This window comes from Benincasa hispida, chromosome 12 (genome assembly GCF_009727055.1).
Source record: "Benincasa hispida cultivar B227 chromosome 12, ASM972705v1, whole genome shotgun sequence".
NCBI classification, from domain to species: Eukaryota; Viridiplantae; Streptophyta; class Magnoliopsida; order Cucurbitales; family Cucurbitaceae; genus Benincasa; species Benincasa hispida.
The window spans coordinates 57,816,143-57,841,696 of record NC_052360.1 but is presented as its reverse complement, the minus strand read 5'-3'; the positions used below and the strand labels follow the sequence as shown (position 1 = coordinate 57,841,696).

Genomic DNA, 25,554 nt, shown 5'->3' with positions numbered 1-25,554 from the left:
TTGGTTATGGACAGTTTATGGCTACCGATGGGATAAAATGAAAAATGGTTTTCATTTTGTATTCAACACATTACATGCACAAGAAGAATTAAGTTATATGATAGCTTAGTTGAGAGAGTAAACGATTGTTTTGAGTTTACCTATACAATAATGACTCACTTGCTAAACGATCAAGTACACAGTCTATACGATAGACTTCTCTCTTCTCCCACTTACTCGATCGGTTAGTTCCTTCTTCCCTCTACCAAATCCATACAGAGCTCACACCTTCTGGATTCTCACACTGAGAATATCAAGGTAGCCTCGTGGTAGTGTCAAGTTTTCATTCGAAGGTCGAGGATCGAGTTGCACTCGTTGCTGATCAAGGAGTTTCCATAGGCGTGTTGCATTCATGTTATTGGACGCGTTGCTGAGTTTGATCGTGGGATACGTAAAGAAAAGGCTCTTCAAAGGTATCGTCTACTCGATCTCTTGTTTTTTCCTTTTAAAGCATGCTCTAATTTAGTTTTGATGCGTAACTGTTATGTTAGAATGTAAGTGTTCATGTTCATTCACAATAGGATTTGGAACGATGTGCTTCCGCTCATTGGTTCTCTAGTTTTAGAGTTCCTTCGATTGGTAACCGAGCCAAGTTGTTTTGATATTCCAAATTCCATTGATGTATTGAATTACATTTGTAGTTTGGGTGGGTTTTATGTTGTCTGCAATACGTTTAAGCGTTAGATGTAGTTGTGGATGTGAATTGATTGATGTTTCGGGATGATTGCCCCTGTTTTAAAGCTTTGTTTACATTTCAAAGTTAATTTGTAAGGGCCCCTGCGTTTTAGGCATAATTAATCTTTTATCGAGTCTGTATTCATAGTGTTTTGGTATGTAAGAGTCGTTCGTGATGAAGCTTCAACGCATGGAGATGTTGTTTACTTCGAGGAAGAAGACGAAGGGTTGGTCGCATCGTGTAGCCCAGGCTAAACGATCATTTAGATTTGGCTACGTGATCGTGTAGAAAAGTTCTACTCAATCGTGTAGTATTTTCTAAACGATCGTCTGGCTGATGCTACGCGATCAAGTAAAAAGTCTACTTGATTGTGTTGCATTGGCTACTCGATCGCGTAAACGTTGAGGTAAATGAGCATTAAGTATATGATACTCAAAGCTTAGTAGGCACGCACACTAAACGATCGCATAGGCCAGCATGTTCATCGTATAGTCACTGGCTACTCAATCACTCGATATGAGATACTCTACGCTTGCCCTTCCATCGTTTAGACAATCATGCTTCATCGTATAGTTGTCGTCTATTCGATCGTTTAGGCATGCATTATACGATGTGCATTGCACGATCGCATGGCTTTCATGCTTCATAGCATAGTCAAAGGCACTCGATCCATGCTACACGATCGTTTATATTTGTTCAGTGTTACTCGACGATCACAAGGAGCTTCTATATGATCAAAGAACAAGGCTTCTTCCGGGCAGTTCAAGACCCGGTTTGCCTGTTTGAACCTGATGACTCGATGGCTTATGTTATTTCCGATTTTTTAGGCTAATTATCCCGATCCATCAATTTTTTAAGAATGTACATGTGATGTATGTTTAATTATATGCCATAAAGTATGTCATATAGTTTTAAAACCCACCATAGGTTATGCATTTGTTCATGCATCATCTTTATATTATAAGAGTTATAATATAGTAGCTTGCATTATTAAATTACATTAAAGCATGCTAATGCATCATATAGTATAAGAGTTATAATATATGCATGCATTAATCATATCCATGCATCATCTTTATATTATAAGTGTTATAGTATAAGAGTGTATGAAAGCATGTATGCTTGGTTCATTATAAGTTATATAAGTGTTATATATAGTAATGAATGAACATTGCATGAAACATGACATTTAGGTTAATTTATAAAAGTTATAAATACCTAGTCTAGCTTAGCAATGAATGTTTTAGTTGTTTCTTTTTTATGTTATAATTAAAGAAATTAGAACTAAAATTAATAAGAAAGACATGCATGCATACTTAGGCTTTAATCATGTTGTAAAAGAGTTTCAAAATTTGATCGAGACACACCTAAGATCACGGTTCTAATGAGACCAGAAATCTAAGTTTAATCTTTTAATTCGGTTTAATAGGATTAAATTGACTAATAAAAGATTAAATATGTACCAAATCTATCTATAAGGGACCTTTTGTCTAAGGAATGCCAATTGGCCAGACTGGGGTATTTAAGCCGGTAGTGTTGGTTTTTCAAATGATGGAGGGTGGACATTTAGATCAATGCTCAACCTGAGATATTCAGGGTCCGTCTGGGGTGGTGGATATTTTTCTATTTGAGGCGAGGGTAACATTCTTTCTTCAACCTCTGACACGATAGCTACTTTTCTTTTCTTTCGCTGCGAAGCTCTTGGATTCGTTTGGGGATAAGGTTGCCACTTCTTTTGTGGCTTAGGTTGGACGTTTGCTTGTGCTGGCAACCTCATTAGGTGACGGAGGGAATTGTTCGTCAATGTACTTTTCACCGCCACATACTCTTCTTTTTTAGACCATTCTTAAGCTATGCAAAGCTCAATGATGAGTGAAGGGAAGAATAGCTGCCCTCTCGGCCTAGAGAAGAATGATAAAATTTGATTTGCGATCAAGTGATCAACGTTGATATGGATTAGTTGCATGATACAAAAAATGGCCATCACTCTTTCTCTATAGACCGAATGGGCATGAGTTGTGGGGAGTAACTTTCTTTTGACGAAGTATAACCATACGTTGGATTCTAGTGTTAGGTTGTGTGGTGACAAAGTCTTGACCCCTTTTGCCGAGATGCTCCATTTCATCCCAGGCAGTGCTACCACCTTCAGCGCTTCTTTTTGTTCCTCAGATGTTGGGCTCTCTATTATTCTATTTCCCTTGGCTCAGGAATGTCTTTCAAATCATACAAGTGATTAGTCTTCTTAACGCCTAATCCAATTGTAGCTTCCCCAACATCTGCTCTGTATCACCCAGAGTGAGGCTTTCCTTCGTAGAATGCGGTCACTACAATTAGCTTGACCATTATAGCCCCTTAACAAAAATATCTCCAACCCAATGCGTTGATCGTATTTATGATGAAAGGTGGTAGAGGTGTGCTTTTCGGGAAGAAGCCCATCTCGATCAGAATTAAGGGCCTCTTCTTTAAAATTCTTTCTTCCTCTTCCTTAGGCGCCTTGCCCTTTTCCTCTTTCTTTGCCATCGTTTGCTTTTGCACTTTTTCTTTTCTTGTTCCCTTCTTTTTCTCTTCCACCTTATATTTTTCAATTTCTTTATTCTTTCTCGCCTTCTTTTCCCTTAGCAACCGCTTTTCTTCCTTTATCTTTTGCAAATTTCGCTTAATACGTTGAACCTTTTCTTGCTTGGTTCTTTCTTCATCTTCACTCTCTTCACGTAATTCTTTTTTAAATTCCATCGCAGCTCACTCCACTCTATCTAATGACTTCTCTGGTTAAGACTGCGATAAAATTCCCACGCGTTCAAGCTCCTCATAACGAATCTCATGGTAGAGCTCTGTTGCTGCGATTAAAGACTCTGATTCTTTCCTTATTCCTCCTAGGTCGTCCCTTACCCTTTTGGCCTTTCTTTGAAATTCCTTTGCCAGCATCTCCGCAGAAGAGGTGGGAATACTTGCTCCATCGCTTATTTTTCTTTCCCCTTCTGTATCAACTAATTTTGTTCCACCTTGTTTCCCCTTACTCACTGCATTATCAGACCCAAGCAGCGATGCTTCAGCACCATTCTGTTGAATATCTGGTTGATTTACTATGCCTTCATCTAGGGACTCGAGTGGTTTTAAGTTTTTGAGAATGTCCACGTAGACTTCTCGTTCATCCCTTTGCCTTGCTTCACTTGTAGTGGAGATCGTTGGTTATAGTCAATCATGTGATGATGAAGACTGAGATGCAGCTATTGCTAATGGGAAGATTGTAAGGTTAAATGGTGATGGTGAGGCCACCATGGATAGAGGCGCGTAGGTTAGCGCAGTGACGACTGGGAAGGAGATGGGTTGAATAAAAATGGATAGGGACACCACCTTATAGGAGTAGGTGGGAGTAGAAGATCGAGCAAAAGAAGAATGAGTGTTTTGGGCGGCCATTTGGAATGTAAGTGGAGGAGATGTAAACGGAAGGGAGATCTGAAGGCTTTGAAGTTTCACCGAAAAGTTTTTAGAATTCAGAGGGTTTAGGGTTTTAAGTAAGCATGAGGAACTGTATTGTTCGAGAAGAGGGGTTTAAATAGGCGAAGAATGGAAGAGGGAACGATAGACTGCCTCGCGATTCGAGATAATCATAATGTTGCGCGTAATAATGGTGAACTGATGGAATGCCAGGTAGTGCGTCTTTTCACCGACTTAGGGTAGGATGACATATCGTTCCCTCATCTGCGATGAGTTCTTTTGGAGATGCGTTGGGCTACAATTCCCATGCATCACCAATCTCATCGCATCACTCATCGCCTCAGAAACCCCAATTACCATTTTCCCATACTTTGAATTTAGCTAACAGTCATTGATCACAGAACAATAAAAACAAAGAAGCTAGAAGAACAACAATAACAAATAAGCAATTAAATAAAAAGAGCAAAAGTATAGAAGGATTAAAAAAAAAAAAAAAAAAAAAAAAGATACAATGTGTCCCATCAAGGATATTGCTTTATGGCGCAAGGACTCCTTGTATCGCATCATTCAGGCTTCCTCAAGTCTATGGAGATTTTTTCGTGATTGAAATCCCTTCCATATTAAGGCTTGATCCTTTGTCCATTCACTTTGAATGTGTTGGACTCATCTTCACTAATTAATTCTACCGCTCCATGCAGGTAGACTTCTTTGATGATGAATGGTCCTGACCAATGCGATTTCAGCTTTCCTGGAAAAAGATGCAGTCGAGAGTTAAATAATAAAACTTTTTGGCCAATTTCAAAATTTTTCTTACGGATGCATTGATCATGCCAACGCTTTGTTCGTTCCTTGTAGATTTTGGCATTCTCATATGTTTATAGCCTCCATTCATCTAATTCCAACAACCAAAGCTTCCTCGCCTCTCTTGCGGCCTTCAACTCAAAGTTAAGTTTTTTTTTTTTAATAGCCCAACATGGACCTAGCCCTTGGGTTCGATTAGTTGGATTTAGACCTATTTTGGCATTTGGGCCAAATTAAACCCATTGGACTTTAGCCCAAATTATAATATCAAATTGGACCAAATTAATTTTATTCAATCTAATGGTCATGATGAAAGCACGTGGCCTCATTCAGATTCACTAATTTATGTCTTAAACTTCAATTTGGGACACCTGTCAACTTTTAATTGTTCTCAAATTTGATGATTGTAATTTTGTCATTAATTTGGTAATGGCGTGATAATTTATGATTGGTCTAAAATTTCTCATTCAACAACAACGTTGTAATTATCTGTTGAAACATGCAATAAGAATGACATACTTCAAACTCAACTTCTTGTGAAATAACACTTAGGCTCCTCTTAAATTGGGACTCCCTTCCAATAAATCTTAAAATCTGCCAAACTACAAGTACTTCTAAATAGTTTATCTTTTTTTTTTTTTTAGTGAAGATCATTCCACTCTAGAAACTTAGGCTCCCCCTAATTCAGAGAATCTCTCTCAACTTATTGTGAACTCAATTCTGTTCTCTGGATGAGGACTGATGAGATAAGAACGCATAACCTTCATCGAGAAGGATACACAACTTGTGATACAACTCAACCTTAAATACAACAGCAACATTAATTGTCTTTTTAGAATCGAATGCGTAAACCATAGTAAACACAAAGACCACCCTTAAATACACACGGTAGAATGCAAAAGACAACCCTAACAAAATATTTTGAAGCTGGCAGAAAAGGAAACTCATAAAAAGAAAATAAAATGCCATAATCTTCTTAATAAGAAAACAAAAGATCTACAGAATCTGTATCTTGACAAAAACATAAGACAGTCAGAAAACACACATGTTGGGAGGCATTCTAACAAACACCCATTGTAGGAGAATGAACCGACCTTAAACAAGAATTGCCAATATCACAATCTAACATAATTTATCTCAAGGACAATTGACATAATATTCCTCTTTGGAGATTGGAGGTTCATTCTCCCTCTTGCAATTGCTATACTAAAAAGGCCCAACACAATGCAATTGCTATACTAAAAAGGCCCAACACAATGTTTTTGTTTCATGTAGACATAAACCAAATATCTTTGGTATTTTTAATAAGAGAAAAATATAATTCCAGAAGAAGAATTAAAAAAAAAAAAAAAGGAAAAAAAAAAAAGAATTGAGTGATGAATAATGGGAGAGAAGGTTTAATAAGAGGATGTGACGCTAGGACTTGGCCTGGCACTGCATTTTGATAAGCACTGAACTACTTATATTTTATCACTTCCGTACAATGCCACGTCCATTCTTATCCTTTCATTTTTTTCCAATTTCCCTATTTTGCCCTTGCAAACTTCCTTTTAACATGTTAGGACCAAGGCTACTGGCTTTTCATTTTCATTCCTTTTTTTTTTTTTTTTTTTCCACAAAGGGCATCCTCTAATAGTCTAACAAAGATGCTTTCTTACGTCACTCCTTGGTTTTCTTTTTAAATATCTAATGCCACCAAACTCCATTTACTACCCTTCACCTAACCATGGTTACTATTCTAACCTTAGTTAGTATTTATATTCAGAGTTTCACACCATACTCACCTAACCAAGGTTACTATTTTCTCCCAAATATGAAATGAAAATTAATAAAGTATTGTTCTAGTTTCGTCCACTTAGTAACTAACTTCGATAAAAATTAATTTCGAAAACATTAAAATTTATTGAAAATACATAAATTAAAATTGAAATATTTGAAAGTAAGAAGATTAAATTTGAACAAATTCTAAAATATTCAACTAAAACAATTTTTAATCTAAAAAATGTACGATGGATGAAGTGGATTTGATATAAATTTAAAAGCAATATTTTATCTTTAAAAATATAGAGTGAAGATCTGCATATATATATATTCTTGTTTTAAAATAATTTTTTTAATACGTGAGTTAGAGACAATACATACACGATGTCAATTCAATTATGCTCATTTTGAAATTACTCGGAGAAGAAGCATGTTTAACTCAACTAGTATGATAAATTTTAGATGATTGTAAATTGGTTTAGCACTCGTGTATATTTTTAGGACTGATTTTGATTTTGAAATAATTGAAAGCAATTTTGTCATTCTTTCAAAAACATCATGTTTGCAGTAATATAATAATAATAATAATAATGTCTTTATCTTTTGAAAAGCACTTGTAGAAAAATTTATTGCCCAACTGTTATATTCGAAAATCTATAAACCACACCACATATCCATTATTAAAAAAAAAAAAAAAAACATTTTCAATTAAGAAAGAAAAAAGAGAAACCAAGAAGATAAGAGATGATTCTTGATTCAAATCCACAAAACAACTAAAAAATAATAATAATAAATAACAAAAATTAGATCTCGATTATAATTCTTTTAAGTTAATTATCACAAGTCATAACAAAAAGAAAAAAAAAAGTATGCTGGAACTAGAAAAATAACATACAGATCTCAAAATATTGCCCCAAAAAAGGGAAAAAAAAAATATATCCTCCCATAGTACACAGCAATATCCTAATTTCCAAATTTAAAAAAAGGACCCTCAAAATTTTACCCCTAATTTCAGTTTCATCATTCCCAAATCATCCTGTTCTTTTCAGTAAATTTTCCGGCGAGAATTCCGAGCAAGATCTCTTCCTCTGCAACAAAGAGGAACTAAATCCGAGCATGGAAGTTCCCATGTCGAAATCAAGAACGATATCCTCCATTTGATACCCTCCCAAAACGATGGCGTTTCTCGGCTTCAATCCACCATCAACAAACCCTAAACAGAAAGCTTCATCGTTAACCTTCACCATTGAATTTCTTCCATTGATTTTCCATCCCACCATCTCGCTCTGCAAAATCAGTTCAATCTCCGGCACTTTTGGCCCTGTTGCCGTCATCTCCATGTTTTCCGATTCAAAACATGCCTCAAACAGCGCTACCGGCGCTACTTCTTTCATGTTCATCGCTGCCGCTGCCGCCCTGAAAGCCGCAATCAGAGAGTTAAAGATTGAACTCTCTAAGGCAGTGTAAGGAACAACCGTGCTTAATCTTGTCCCTCCGCCTCCTCCGTCGCCTCCGCCGTCTAAATCGAGCAACGACTTATTCAGATCGAGGCGGTTGCCGTCGACTTTAATGGCTTTTACGTTGATGAAATACTCCGGCGACTGCGAGGCGTCGATTTTCTTAGTCAAAATCGGCGTGTAAGTCAAAGAACTCGAAATCTCAGATCCATAAACAGAGTCTTGACTTCCACTATCCGGAAAAACGACGCCGTTCGTCGACGAAAGACAGATAGAAAACCGGCGGTGAGAACCGAGCTCCGTCGCGATCTGAGCCGGAAGCGAGATTTGATTCCGACCAAGCCCTAAAATCCCTTTAACAGATTTCGCCAAACCTTGTAAAAGAAACCTCGGAGCACAAGAATGAAGAGCAACAATTACCGCCGCCGTTGACCGATCCAAAGACCTCAAGGCTACCGTATCCTCGACCAGAACCGCCTTCCCTTCCAAATCCCCAAACGGATTCCGAGCGATTACATCACACACGCCGCCAACAGACCCAGATCTACCCCCACCAGTGGCCGCAATACACTGAATGGAGCGGCTGGGAATCGAGCGGCTGGAAGAAGATGCACCACAGGCCATCCAGAGAGACTGGCCGCCGAGATCGACGGCGAGATGGAGAGGCTTAATCGGAGAGCCATGGTAGACAGTGGCCAAATAGTGATTGGTGACGGAATCTTTGGTGAGTGGAATGACTAGAGAGAAGGTTGAGCCATGGAAGAGGGTTAAGAAACAGAGAAGAAGAAGAAGAAGAAAGGGAGAATGGGTACCAGCCATGGAAATTTCTGGTACAGATCGGCGGAGATTCGCCGCGGATTGGGAATAGGTTAAAGAGAGAGAGAGAAGGAGTGAAGATTTTTGGAAGAGGAAAATTTTGGATAAGGGCCAGGTGGAGGAGTTTGTTTAAGAGAATATATTTATAAAATTTATGGATATAATTTTTTTTTTTAATAAAGAAAAACGATGGGATGCTGAGGTGGAAATGAATTTGCAATCTTTTTACGTCTATCTTCTTTGCCCAAATTTTAGGTGAATGGTTTTTAACAAAATACATGTGCCAAATATGTATTTCTGATTTAGGAGTTTTTGTAAGAAGTTGGGTTGAGTTATGAAATATGGAGTTAATATGTTTGTGAAGTTTGAAAATATGTATTTGTGGGGCATAGCTAAATTATTAAGTTAGAGGTTAGGAGATGTTCGGTGCATTTTTTGTAATCTAAAAAAGTATTGATTTTCTTGTGGTTATTTTTGTTTGTATAAATTTTTGGTTAACCTTTCAATTGCACATATATTTTTAACACATAATTGAGATGTCAACTTAAAACATTCACATATGTTTTTTACATTTTTTTTACATATAATTATTGCACTTGAGATAGACAAAATACTCTTATTTCATACATATAACAAAATTACATTATAGGTTTGTGTTAGTGCAATTTATGAGTAATATGCACACAAAGAAAGTAGATCATCGAGGGGTTTAGGGCTTTTTAGGGGATTCTATATCAAAGTATAGGTTAGAGTTTATTATGTATGTATGTTAGTGTTGGGATAGGTGATCAAAATGGAAACTTTGCACAAGGGCCATCTCGAAATTTGGCATCACTTTTCAATTTGCTCGATTTTTTTAACCTTTTTGTTGATGTCGTCACCCTGTGAATTTATCACTTTAACCATTCTTCCTTCTTCCTTCTCTCTTTTGCAAATTTTTTTCTTTTTTTTTTTCCAATTTTTTCTCTCTTCATTTTTTCCTCTTTTTCTGTTTAAGTGATTTCTTCTATTTATGACACCCTTTATTTTTTAGCGATTTCCCTTTTTTCTTTTCTACCGATTTATGTTTATGTCACTCCTTTTTTTTCTATTTTTCTAGAAAGATTTCTTTCCCACCCTCTTTTCTTCAGTTACCCTCATTTTTCGGTGATTTCTTCTGTTTATGTAGATGTCTTCTTCTTCTTCTCGACTCAAAGATGTAAGTTGGAGTGTGAATCAAAACGAAAGGAAGAAGCTAGAGTGAGACTAAGAAACAAGAGGAAGAAGTGAGGGTGAGAATTCAAATGAAGGGAAAAAAAAACTCAAATGAAAAAAGTACAAAATTGATGGGGAAGAAGCTAAAGGAAGTAGAGCGGGGAAGAATTCAAAATTGGGGAAAATTAAGGAAAAAATGAAAGAGAGCAACGTGAATTGGGAAATGAGATGAAGGAGCGAGAGGAATGAGAGGAAAGAGCAAGAAATTCAGATTGCTCTGGCCTCATATGCGTTTTGGGGTTAAAACGATATTTTCTCACACGGTTGACATAAGCAGAAGGCCAAATTTCAAGTAGTCCCTCAAGTAGGGGCTATCCATACAAATTTCTCGATCAAAACCCTACTCAATTAAATGAAAGGATTATCGTAAGTATATAGGGGAGAACAACTATCACTAATGGTATGAGGCCTTTTGGATGAAACCAAAAGTAAAGTCATGAGGGTATAAATTACTATATAAGACGAATATTAAACATTATGAATTAATCATTTCAATTTTGTATAAACACTTTCATCGACCAAGTACCTTTTTTTTTCTTTTAGTATATGATCGAATGAGTTGGTCATTAAAATTAGTGATTGCAAATATCGATGAAGCTAGTGGTCAAAGCTAGTCACCAGGGGTAATCATCAAACTTGGTCGTTTGAAGTGATAGTCGCATAAAATTGGATGTAGAAGGTAGTCTCGGGAGATGATTGTTGGAGCTAGTCTGCACCGGAGTAATCACTAAAGATGGTCGTTGTTGAAGGTGGTTGTTAGAGTTTGGTCGTGGGAGGTGGTCATTGAAGTATGTCGCCAAAGTAAGGCAACAATAGTTGCCAATGGTGGTTATTGTCAAAGTTAGGTTTCAGAGGTGACCATCAAAGTTGATCACCACAGATGATTACTAGAGTTAGCGCGGTGGTTGTTGGAGCATGTGGGTAGAGTCATTAGAAACATTGAAGCGAGGGGAGGGAGAGAGAAAGAGGAAAAAGTAAAGTTTCTTGATAAATGTACAAACTAAAGTAGTAAACACTGTTGAAGTTAGTGGAATTGAGTTATTTAACATCGATTTGTGAAATTGGTAGGCCCTACATTGAATTGAGTTAAGACCCCAATTCAACTCAACTCAAGTTAATGCCCTAAACACTTTCTTAGAGTTTAACTTTTAGCTATTCAATCTAAACCTACTAAACCTAATTTAGTAGATTCCACTAATTACCATTATAAAGGGTTGTTGGTAAATAAAAAATAAAAAAAAAAAAAAAAAAAACCATCTTTTTCACAATATGGGGTGGAAAAGTGAATCTCTGACCTCGAGACTCGAGAGGTGTGATCGATAGTATAAGTTTTATGTTAATTGAGTTATGTCCATGATGGGAAAAAAATTAAAAAAATATATATGAAAAATTATCTTTTTAGTCTTTGAATTTTAAAAAATATGTATTTTTGGTCAAGACATACATGTTTAATGTCCAACTTTTACCGAATAGTTGTATTTGGTCATTTGAGTTTTTAAAATATATTTCTTTAGTACCAAGTTTCTTATAATAAATTCAAAAGGTCTTTAAAGTAATTTTTATTATTTTAAATAATTATATAGCATTTTGAATTAGAAATATAATTTAAAGATAATTTTAGAAAGAAGAGATAATTTTTTTAAAATTTCATTTTTAATTTAAACAATGACATAAATGTATTGTAGTGATCTTTAAAGCCTATTTTAAAAAAAACTCAAGTATTAAAAATGTACCTTTTGTAAATTTAACAACTAAATATACATATTTTCAAAAACTCGATAACTAAAAATGTATATTTTAAAAGTTCAAAGACGAAAAAGATAGTCTTTCCTAGAACTTTACTTATTAAGTAAACGTGATATACCAATTGATTAGAATAATATATAAACAAATCAAGTGTGAACATGACTTTGTAAGTAGTCTTAAATGTAGTTTACCATGTAAGATTTATTTTGTGATTTTGCTTTAGTTCCTTGTTGGTCAGTTTAGTTTGATTAGGTAGCTTAAATACTCCAAAAATATGTTGTATTGAGACTTTTAAATCATAATAAACATTCTTTTGCTAATTCCTAGAGTTTTTCTCCTTTGATTTTTTATTTCATTAAATCTCTTTGCTTTACTGATTTTTTTTTGGTCAAATAGTATTTGTAATGTAATTGTCTTTATAGTATATGCCTTAGACTAATAGTGCATCTTTTTCACTGTGTGATCATCCTTGAATGAACATTATTCTCACAAAAAGCATATTCTTTTAAGGATATTCCTTTGTAGCAACCCTTTCCATACACATATATATATATTGGGTAATAGAGAACCACTAAAAAGGTCACGATTTAAACAAAATCTTTTATATTTGAAATTTGCTCTAAAAATATCTAAGTGTGTATATGTATATTTAAAACCAAATATAATTAAGTCAAACCTTACTTAAAAAAAGTACTTTATCATTTCTTGATTCTAAAAAATTAGTTCGAGTTATTAAAATCATCATTGTTATTTCATATGTTGCAATTTTCAATCCATATCTAACATGGTCTCATCCTAAAATATACTCAATTTTTAAAGTCATCCAACTCTTCGTCCTTCTATTTTAATTTAACTCACTTCCGACTACTTTACTCCTTTGGCTTAGGCTTGAAATCTCATTGAATGTTTTTTTTTCTTTTGAAGAAAGATGTGAGACATTTACCTTTTATTATGTTATATAAACATCGATACTAAATAGTAATAGTCTAATTAATTGACTAATTTTAAAATTTGGATATCATACATGAGTCATGGAAAGACGAAGAGGGTTCATTTGGTAATATTGAAGTTTATTCTTTTGTATTTATTGTTCATAGTTTTTGAGAACATGAGTATTTTGTAAATTTTTTTGTTTCTCATTTTACATAAAATATTTCTGAAAACGGTATACAATTTTTAGAAATAATAAAAAGGACTCTTGTTTTGGGTTACCAAATCTATTTTTTATTGGGAAAAATTACCTTTATATTTCATAAGTTTTAAACAATAGGTGCCTTTAATTTTTAAGGAAATATATCTTTTCATTCCCATTTGTTGAAAATAGATCTAAGAGGCCCTTAATAATTTATTATTACCATTTTAAATGTTAACATGAGATTTAAAATTAAAAAATAATAATTACAAAATTATATTCTCTTTCTCCTTTTTCCCTCTTCTTTTTTAATCAATATTTTCAATTTTCAATTATTTTTAGTTTCTAATGTAAAGTGGCATTTTATTATATGTATTAGCAAACATTACGGTTCATTTTCACTAATCCATCAACTAATTTAGAGAAAGTGAAAATTTTAAAAGAACGCCATAATTTCAAAGAAAATCACAAAAATTAAACTCATACGATGTACAAGATTGATTGTTGAATCATTCTAACAAAATATATAAAATTGAAAAGAAAAGAAACTCTAATATTGATTTTCTTTGGAAATTATCAATCTTCTATTAAACATATGTTATATAATTATTCAAAAACATATAAGAATATTTATTCTTACAAATTTTTAAATGAAAATTTGTTAGACGATGAAAATTACATCATTTACAAAATTTTAAATTAACTAGGGATGTTTGGTGTCCATGTAAAATCATATCGTGACACTTTGCCTGTAAATAATGACATTTAGTGGATCTTGAAATAACACATATTGGTGAGTAAATCTACTTTAAAATTTCACTCAAAATTTCATATTATCTAATTTTTATAATTTTAGTTATTATATTAATACATCCGTTTTTCTATTATGTTCCATTGTCACAATTCTGTCCCAAAAATTATTATTTAGTCTTCTATATTATCAATTATTGATCTTTTTGAAGATGCTATGGACCGGTAGGATGGAACTCAAAAAATGAAATGAAACAAACAAACAAAATTTATCACGTCATTCGAAAATTGACTTTAAAGAACCAATCATGTTTTTTATGTGTTTTTTTAAATGAGGATTACCTCATAAAATGTAAAATACGACAGTTACCAAAATTAGGTTCATATTGATCTATATTGTAGAATATTTTTTTAATATACAAAATTGTATAATCTTATTTATAAATCTTAGAAAATAAAGATCGAAATCAAGGATGACATGTGACTAATATTTCACCTTCAAAATGTCATTTGGCCCATGTTTTTAAAAACAGAACTTTAGATTTTGAGTCTAATTTCTATTTAGCCTCTAGGTTTCAAAAAGTTACATATTTAATTCTTATATTTTGAGTTTGGTTTCAATTTAGTCTTTAGGTTTCAAAATGTTACAATTTCACTTTTGATATTTAAATTTTGTTTCAATTTAGTTTCTAAGTTTCAATATTTACATTTTTAACCCCTATTTTTTATTAAATACTCACTTTTTTATCTTTAATGTTAATGTCTATTAATTAATTTAAAGTAATTAAAAGAATTATAGTTGATTAAGTTTCACTTTAAAATTGAAATTGAATTTCATAATTATGTTTAGTTAATTAATAGATATTGGTGCAAGTGTGAGAACATCATTGTATTGGACTAGTGTTCTTGAATAGCAAAAGTCTATTTATCTTTATACCTAAAAGTTGGGTCAAATGACATTTTAATGAGAAAATATAGCTTGTTTGTACTAAAGGTGCTCAAATGACCAGATTATCCAACCTAAACGATAAGAGTTGAGTTTAGTTGATTTCTTTTTTCTATTTTTGTTGGGTTGGGTTGAGTATCGGGATGAATAAACTTTTTTTTTTTTTTTTAGATTGATCCAATCCAATCCAAATTAAACACATGGGAGAGTTTGGATCTCGAGATGAAATAAACTTTTTTTTTTCTTCAGATTGACATCCAACCCAACCCACCTTGAACTACACATACGCACACACACTCCTTTTAGAATTGATAAGTTTACGAATTTTTAATATTTTTCTTTTAGGAAAATTTATCTTTATTAAAGTTTGTAACTTTGACTTTTATGAAATTTTAGTTATTAAACCTATAATGTAGATAAATTTATATTTTAAATTAATTAAATACAATAATAACAACCCGATAACCAAGGGTTGGGTTAAACTTGGAGACTCTCGGATTCTTTTTCCGTTGGTATCCAAAAACCTCATAACCTAATCCGACCCAACCCATGTACACCCTAAAGCTCCACACCTATCCATTTTTCTATATTTATTTCTTTAATGAAGAAAAAAAATTTGATATTCAATGTAAATTGTAATCTGTAGTGAACTTGGGGAACACAACGAGAATACGGATACCAATAAGATATAATACTAAAACAAATATAATAATAATAATAAATATTAAAATAAATTAAACATAATAAAAAAATAAAATAAATTAGCAAAATATAAAATAAGAAATTTCTCTAAATTCTCCATTTTCTCCAATTTTCATGAAATTTGCCCAATGTATGTGTTCTAAAACCCACCAAATGCCACTATTTATGGGTAATTTGGCAAGTAGAAGGTGGATTACATTGACACTAATAATAGGTAATGTTGAGACACATAGACAACAAAGAAATGGGGGCATGACACATGGTTAATAGATACTAAGCATGTGCATCTAATGGGCATCTATTATCTATTTATAATACTTCCCCTTAGATGCCCATTATATATTTGAAATTGTTGGAGTTAATATCCTAAATCGAGTGTATTTGGTAGTTTGTAAAAATAAATTATATATTAAATAAAATAAAAGGTATTTTATGAATGTTTAGACTGCATTAAATCAATCCAATAAACTAAGATTCAAGATTATTTTATGAAACTTAAACATGTATGTGGAGACATACAGGTGGATCACGTTTAAGTGATAACCTAAACAATCTGTAGTAGATGGATAAGGCTGGATACCTTATCCTGGTGACACTACAAATACGGCTTACTATGTAGATTTTATAATTGTTGTAAAGTGCTACAAATGATCTGATCCTGATCGTTCATGTGGAGAGATGCGAGCAGGGATATTCTATATAAAAGGTTTGTATAAGACCGGACCATGAAATCAATAGTCTCTCTATATAACATCGTTGCTAGAAGAGACTTACATTTCACCATGATGACCATAGGTGACTTGACTTTAATTCTGAGTGAGTTATTAGCTGACTCAACAAGCCTACCATTTTGATAAATTGTCTGAGTAAGAAGTTTGGAACATAACTACATAGGATGAAATTCACTTTTTTTTTTTTCCAATTTTAGGGAAAGTAGATAAATTGCTCTCTTAATAGCTAATTCTGGGTCTTGAACATCAAGGACTCAACCTCTCTCTGGCCCGAGAGGTGTTAATTTATAGTTGGACTATAAACTGTTTGTTCATTAGAGGGATCAATGGTATTTAAGGAGTTAGATGTAACTACTGGGGTAAAGCGGTGTTTTGATCTAGCTATAGCTATAAGCAATTTGTGAAGGGTCGGCCCATTGTTGATTGGTTATATCCGTGAGCACAGGAATAAATCTAGAGTGCAAAGAGTGCAACTATCAATCTTTAGTGGAGTGATCGGCAGTTAATAAAATTTGATTAATTTAATTAATTAATCTTATGTCATTAGAATTTCTAACCTATAGGTCCATAAAGTCCTCTTGTCAGCTCACTAAAGGATATATAAGTGGAATGATTTGAATTGTTCAAATCAATTCCATATTAATGAGATTACTATAATATGGTTAATTATAGATGTGATCTATAATTAAGAAAGAAAAATATTTGAGTAAGATTCAAATATCAAAGATATGTATACATATAAATATGTGATAATTATATGTTGATTAATTCTATATTACATATGATTTAATATAGTTGTAATTGATTAATTCATGGTTAATTAATTGATTGATTGATTTTTTAGAAGTAGAGATAAATAAAAATGTGATGTTTATTTATTTATTAAATGATTATATATATTAAATTAGATTTAATACGTATGGTTATTTAATTATTGGACTAGTTAATTAAATAAAATTTATTTAATTAAATTAGAGCTAGACTAGGAATAGGAAAGACTGGAGAAGGGGTCAGCCCTTTCTATAAATAGGTCTTCATGGCCCATGTTTGTGACACAATTGAATCAGAAATTCTGAATCCTAATCTCCTACTACTTCTCTCAAAATCTCTCTTCTTTTCTCTACTACTTCTTCCTCATTTTCCAAGTCTTAGAGACCACACATTTAATTCTTGGGTTCCTAGAGAATAACAAAGTTTCACTTACAGTGGTGCCCCTTGATCATTGAAGAGACGTTATGGAAAAGACGCGGAGGGAATCGTGAAAAATTTGGGAATCTACAAAGGTAAGTTTTAACTTTTCTCTCTTTTCTTCTCTTAAATGCATGCTAATCTTGATTGTTTATCCATTATATTATTATTTTATATTGTATTTTGTTTATGTAAAATCAAAAACAAAATTGCAAGGCGATCGCACGCTTCCACTTGGGATTCGATCCCTTCAGAAATATGCCTCGTTAAAACCTTACTAAGAAAAAACTCAATGGGAAAAAATCTGAGTGAAGGAAAAAAAATACATATTTCAGATAATTTATACTCCTAAAAAGTATATTTACTCCCCTTCATGAAAACAACATTTGAGATCTTTGAGTCGCTGCATTTCAATGTTGTGCACTAGTTTTTCAAAAATTACGGTAGCTAACCTTTATAAATAAGTCTGTCAGGTTATTCTTCGAACAAATTTATTGTATAGAGATATCGCCATTTTCTTCAAGATCATGAGTGTAGAAGAGCTTTGGTGAAATATGCTTTGTTCTATCTCCTTTAATATATCATTTTTTGATTTGGATATGCATATTATGTTGTCTTCGTATAATATTGTTGGAAGATTTTTATTCGAAGACAAACCATATGTTTCACGAATGTGTTGAGTCATTAATCTTAGCCATACATATTCTTAACTAGCTTCGTGAATTACAAAAGTTTTAACATGATTTGAGAAAGTAGTTGTTGTGGTCTGTTTCACTGATCGTCACGAAACAACAGTTTCTCCACATGTGAATTAGGGGTGGAAACGATTCAGTTCGATTCGGTTTGGTGGTCAAACTGAATTGAACCGAATTTTTTAAAATGTGAAACCGAACCGAACCGATTTATTGGTTTAAATCGAACCGATTTGATTTATTTGAATAAAGCAAACTTATATCAGTCATTCCTCGGAGATAATTGAGTATATGCTTAATTATGTCCCAATGTCTTTTTGTTGGAGAAGAACTATATCTTGCTAATAAATTTACTGAGAATGCAATATCTGGTTTTATATTATTAGCAAGATACATAAATGCACCAATTGTACTAAGATATGGTACTTTAGGACTAAGAAGTTCTTCATTCTCGTCTCGAGGTCAAAATATATCTTTCTTCACATCTAGTGAACGAACTTCCATTGGAATGTGATGGAACGGTGAATTCCACAGCGAAAGCGGGATCGTCCTAATTTTTAATTTTACATATAATATAAAGAATTACAGATAACTATTATGCATTAAATAGGAAAATTTTACAGCATGAAATAATGAAAGAAATAGGGTTAGGGTTTCAAAAAAAACTTACCCTTGAAGAACCATTCTTCATGTGATTCCTCTTCTCTAAATTGATCACAAACAAGAAATCACAGTAATTATCAAATCAATATTTGGTTGAACACTACCTCAAGAAAGTCCACTGCATTCTCTGTAAGAGATGAGAAATATAAGAGGTGTGGGCTTTGTGTATTTTTGGGAAGAGGGAGAGAGTTTGAGAGAGGAATAGAAAATTCTACTAGGAGAGGTTTTTTTTTTCGAGCAAATCTTAGAGAGGTCAATCACTCAGAGACCCTTCTATACACTTAACTCGTGGAAGAAGAAAATATTATAAAAGAAAATTTCCCACCACACATGTTCCCCTGAGAGAAAACTAAAAATAATTTAATTTAAATATTATATATATATATATATATAATAACCAACTTATTATATGTATAATAAATAACATTTATACTAAATTTAATTATATGAATCTCATTCATATAATTAATATTTGAATCATATTCAAATATTTAATTCCTTCCTCTCAAATAAACTTTATATTATAATGTATCAAATACATTATAATAATTATATCATATAGACGATCGAGTAAGTGGGAGATAATACATTGTCTATCGTGTAGATGATGTGCCCGATCATGTAGTAAATGGCAGCCTATCGTATAGACTTAGCCACTCGATCGTTTAGCTACAATCAGTTGAATGACTATCGTATAATCAAAGCTGCACGATCGTTTAGTCTCTGTCAGCTATCGCTTAGTGAAAACTCTTTCACTTGATAGCTTATTCGTGAGTTGTTTTCGAATGAGGCAACTTCTTAATTTTAGGAAAACAATTTTCCTTTTTATCTCACGGTTACCATAAAACCACCAATAACCTCCCACTCAATCGGTTATTAGAGAAAAAGAAATTAATTATCATATAATTAATATATTATAAATAAATATGATAACCAACTTACCATATTATATCTACAACTATAATTTTAATATTTAATCTCATGAAACATACAAACCATAGTTCTTTTTCTATTTTATGGTACTTAATGTAAGTCATATTTACATTAATTCCTCCACTTGATATATCTCATACATCACACCAATTATATCATATATAAGTGAATTTTCTCTTGTTAATTTGAACACTTCAAACTAACCCAAATAAATTATTCTTAACTTGAATCCATTAAGCTACCAAGGGGACCTTATGAACCTATAGCTTGAAGCTCCAACGGTACGTGAATAACTGACTAAACTCTTTAGCCACGAGATCCACCATCCGTTAACTGTCGGGTACTCCACTGAAGACTGACAACTGCACTCTTCTCACTACAAATATATTTTTGTGTCTATATCAACTAATCAACAGTGTGATAACCCTTCACAAATCGTTCGTACGTACAACTGGTCCAATTTACCATTTTGCCCCTATAGTTACATCTAACTTCTAAAGTACCATTGGTTCCTCTAATAAACAATAAGTGGTCCTCTCTTCCAAAGAGAGGATGTGGCCACTATGTTCAAAACTTAAGGGAGCAATCTATCTACTTACCTCTGCTTCGGGGAAGGAGTGAATTCTGTCTTATGTAACTGAGTTCCCAACTCCCCAATCAGACAAATCCACAAAAAGGTAGGCTTGTTGAGTTGGCAATTTGGCCACTCTCACCCATACTAATCAAAGAACCGTCCTCACAGGCAGGAGTTTCCAAAACACTCAAGATTAAAGGTCATGTCACATATGGTCGTTTAAGTGAGATGTAAGTCTCAAGTATCAATGACGTTATATAAAGAGACGAATCATCTCATGGTCTGTTTTATACAAAGTCTTCGTATAAGAAACTCCCGCTCGCATGTCTCCACACGAATGGTCAAGATCAGACCATCTGTAGTAGTTCACAACACTTGTAAACCTCTACAAAGCGGGTTGTATCCGTAGTGTCACCAAGATAAGGTATCCCTCATTTATCCTTATACTACAAACCTTTTAGGTTATTACTTAAGGCATGATCCACTTGTATATCTCATATACATGCTTAAGTTTACATACAATAACCACGAATATTTGTTTATTGGATATGAGTAAATGCAAATAAAATAACTCTTATTTTATTAATAACAATGTGTACAAAGTTTACAAACTACGAGACTCCGGGAGAATTAGGACACCAATCCCAACAGATCAGTGGTACTTAATGAGTTAGATGCAACTATAGGGGCAACATAGTTATTTTGGCCTAACTATACTTACGAGCAATTTGTGAAAAGTCATTACGCTGTTGATTGATTATATTCAATAGACATATAAATATGTCTGTAGTGCGAAAAGTGTAGCTGTCGGTGTTTAGTGGAGTGCTCGACAGTTAATGAATGTTGAATAATATAATTAAAGAAGTTTAATTAAATATTCAAGTACCATTGGAGCTTCAAGCTACAAGTCCATCAGGTCCCCTCTACAGTTCAACAGGGATTAAATGAGCATTAATTTTAGATTAATTTGAATTATTCAAATTAATTGATGGAATTAATTATATGTGATATAATTAATTCAATTTAATCATATATGATATAATTACTATAGTATATCTGATACATTATAATATAAAGTTTATTTGAGACGAAATAAATATTCAAATATTAATTATATAAATTGGATTCATATAATTAAATCTAATATAAATTGGACTTATGTTAAATGTCATTGATGAAAGAATTTAAACTATATGTTATATTGTATTTGATACAATATTAAACTATAGGTTATATGTTATATTTGATATAACATATAATTTAATATATATATTATATGATAAAGTGGTTATCATATAAATATATATTAAGTTTTATTAAAATTAATTTTATTAATTATTTTTGTTTTTTGAAAAATAATTTTACGGAGGACTCCCTCCCTCCCCATTTTTACTCTCTACTACGTGAAACTGGAGAAAGGTTGGTTGATGTTTTTTTTTCTTCATCTTCTTCATCCTTTAGGTTTTTACAAGAGAGTTAGTAAAAAATTAATCAATAGATAAAATCTCTCTGAGAAAAGTTCTCAGCCTCTCACCTCTTTTCTCCTCTCTTTTTTCCCTCACTTCCAAATACCTAAGAGTCCACAAAACTCCTTAAAGATTCTCCTCCCTTACAGAAAATACAGGAGGCTCTAAGTGGTAGTGATGGGATTTCGAGTTCGTGATTTTTTGGAGAAGATTTTTGAAGAAGGGTTCTTCAAAGGTAAAGTTTTTCTTGTAAAGCCCTAATTCTTCTTCATGTCTTTTATTCATTTTATTATAAGTATGTTGTATTTTATTTTAAATGCATAACGCTATGCTTAGTTTTGTAAAATTGTAAGTTCTGTAAAAAATTAGGATTTGGGACGATCTCATTTCCGCTCAAGGGCCTTTACCAGATCCTTTACTAATCTACAAGTCCACCAGGTCCCCTTGTTAACTCACTGAAAAATATTAAAGAGGGATGATTTGAACTATTAAAATAAATTCGAGAAAATTATATATTAATATGATTAATATGTAATTGAATATGGATATAATCTATAATTCAAATTAAATCGGAAAGAAACATTTGAATAAGATTCAAATGATTCAAGTGAATTAGATTAAAAAAGAATTAATTAATAGAGAGGTGTTGTACATATACATATGATGTTTACGATAATTAAATACATATATATACGTTAAATTGGATTTAATGTATAAATAGTTATTTAATTAATTGTCATAATTAATTAAATAAGTGTTATTAAATTAATTGTGCTAATTAATTAAAAAAAGTGTTATTTAATTAATTCTGCTAATTAATTAAATAAGTGTTATTTTATTAATTGTGCACAAGGAAAAATTGGGAAAAAACTAGGAGAAAGGGTTGACCCTTCTCTATATAAAATATTCCTTATGGTTCTTTTGGGGATACACAGAACATAACCAAATTGTAAGCATTCATTATGCATTTTTTCCCTAAGCCGCAAAATAAATCATCTCTACTCTTCCAAAAAGTTTTCCTCCTTAGCCTCTTCCAATAGTTCGATACCATCTATCATTCTATTGGAATATTTGAGAATAACAATGTTACTCTCATGGTCATGTTCAAGATTGTTCGAGGAAATATTCGTGTTCAAGATCGTTGGAGGAGTCGTTTATTGGAACATTGAGAGGATCATTCTAGGAGTTTGAGAATCTTTAAAGGTAAGAATGGTTTTGTCCTTTTCCTACAACATGCTATTTACATGTTTGTTCTACACATATTCTGTTTTAGTTTACTGTTTTTGTTTATGTAAAAATCGATTTGTGGGATGCAAGGTGTTCACAACACTTCCGCTGCGGGATCCGATCCCTACATTTACATTCTCAACCAAATTTTTTTACTATTAATTATTTTTATTTTTCAAGGATTTTTATCTTTGGAACCCACTGGTCTACCACGTTTTCGACGTGTTCCAGACTCATTAGTGACAACTTGCTATGTTGGGATATCAATTTTCGATGGAACATTTGCAGCTGGTATATGTGATTTAGTTACTTTCTTTGCATCTATAAATGAATCTGGTAACTGATTTGCTATATTTTGCAAATGAATTATCTTCTGAACTTCAAGTTCACATTAATCTATACAGAGATCTAAATGAGACAATAACGATGCACTCCATGTAATTTCTTTTTCCAACTTCTTAATTTCTCCCCCTAATGTTGGAAATTTTGTCTCATTAAAATGACAATCAGCAAATCGTGCAGTAAATACATCACCCGTCAGGGGTTCAAGATATTTAATAATTTATGAGGAATCATATTAATATATATTCCTAACCTCCTTTAAAGGCCCATCTTAGTACGTTTTGGGGCAGCAATTGAAACATATACTGCACATCCAAAAATTCTCAGATGGGAAATATTTTGCTCATGGCCATAAGCTAATTGTAATGGAGAATATTTATGATAAGATATTGGCTTAATGTGTACAAATGACGTTGCATGCAAAATAGCATGTCCCCATACAGATGTAGGAAACTTAGTTCTCATAAGCAATAGTCTAGCAATTAACTGCAAACGTTTAATGAATGATTCTACTAAACCATTTTGTGTATGAACATGAGCTACAGGTTGTTCAACATATTGGATTTTATGCCATAAAACCCGTAAATAGTAAGTGTTATTAATTGATCGTCATAAATAAAGAGTTATGATGTTAATTCAATAAATATTATCATGTTGTTTTCTATTTTATCTTAATAAACCATAAATCCAATAACCTAACATCCAAGGCTGCCTTATGAGTCTTCTGCTGTATGTGGAGACTTATAGGGATCAATGTTCAAGATACAGCCTAAATGGTCTATAGTATAGAGATAAGGTTAGGTACCTTATCCTGGTAACACTATGGATACAACTCACTTTGTATTTGATACAAACGCAATGATCTAACGTGTTCGTATAGGTTTCATGAGAGTGGGGGTATCCTATGCGATGAGTTTAACTCAAACTGCGAAATAATAACCACTAGATGTAACATTATTGACTAGTTAGGTTTCTATTTCACTATGATGACCTAGACAACTTAGTCTTAAGATTGAGTATATTATGAACTTCTATTCACGAGGAATTATCCTTTGATTTATATAGGTAAGAGTGGCCAGTTCGTCGAGTATATTATGAACTCATATTAATTTAATTAATTATTTTTGCATTAGGTGCCAAAAGTGGTCCAATTTTTGCTGGTTAAATTAATTTAGTTATGTATTGGATGTATGTTTAGATTAATATTTGAGTTCATATTACATATTGTATGTCATATAAATTCAAAATATGCACCTTAGGATAAACAAGTACATGTTTCATCATTAAATATGAGGGTTATATTTTATGGATGCATGATTAAATTAGCATGCTCATGTATCATGATATAAGTGTTATGTTATAATGATGTATGACTACACTAAGCATGTCCATGCATCATGCTATATTAAATTTATTATAATACATATTGGAATGATGTATGTGAATGCTTGATTTTCATGTATGATTTATATAAGTATTATATTTATCAAATGAAAATAGAATTTGCATTGAGTGTGGCATTACTTAGATAAATATAATTGTTGTATCTAATCAATGTCATTAGATGCAAATTTATAGGTTTTAGTAAAGCATTAAAATATAAGTGATAGTTTTAATGAGATAATTTAAAATCTATAATCAAGAGTTGCATGCAAACATAAATCCAAAGGGTTATTTTATGAGCATTTACTCAATCCAATAAATTAAGATCCGAGGTTATTTTATGTAACTTAAGCATGTATGTGGAGACATACAAGTGGATCATGCCTTAAGTAATAACCTAAATGTAGTAGATGGATAAAGGAGGGATACCTTATCCTTGTGATACTATGAATACGATCCGCTTTGTAGATGTTACAAGTGTTATAAAGTGCTATAAATGGTCTGATCCTAACCATTCATGTGGAGACATGCGAGCGGTGGTATCCTATACAAAGAGTTTGTATAAGACCAGACTACGAAATTATTTGTCTCTTTATATAACGTCATTGATAATTGAGACTTACATTTCACTAGGATGGCCATAGGTGACATGACCTTAATCCTGAGTGAGTTGGAACTCCTGCTCATTACGGCAGTCCTTTGATTTGTATGGGTAAGAGTGGTCAGATTGCCAACTCAACAAGCCTACCATTTTGGGGATTCATCTGATTGAGGAGCTGAGAACTCAGTTACACAAGGCAGAATTCACTCCTTCCCCGAAGTAGGGGTAAGTAGATA

The 25,554-nt window shown here is 32.6% G+C and overlaps 1 protein-coding gene across 1 annotated transcript; it reads right to left on the bottom strand.

The window, feature by feature from the left end:
- Positions 1 to 7,509: 7,509 nt before the first annotated feature.
- LOC120068199 (probable aspartic proteinase GIP2) lies at positions 7,510 to 9,123 on the bottom strand. Its single transcript, XM_039019910.1, has one exon. The coding sequence runs from the start codon at positions 8,989 to 8,991 to the stop codon at positions 7,747 to 7,749; it is 1,245 nt and encodes a 414-aa protein (XP_038875838.1). The 5' UTR covers positions 8,992 to 9,123; the 3' UTR covers positions 7,510 to 7,746.
- Positions 9,124 to 25,554: the final 16,431 nt, after the last annotated feature.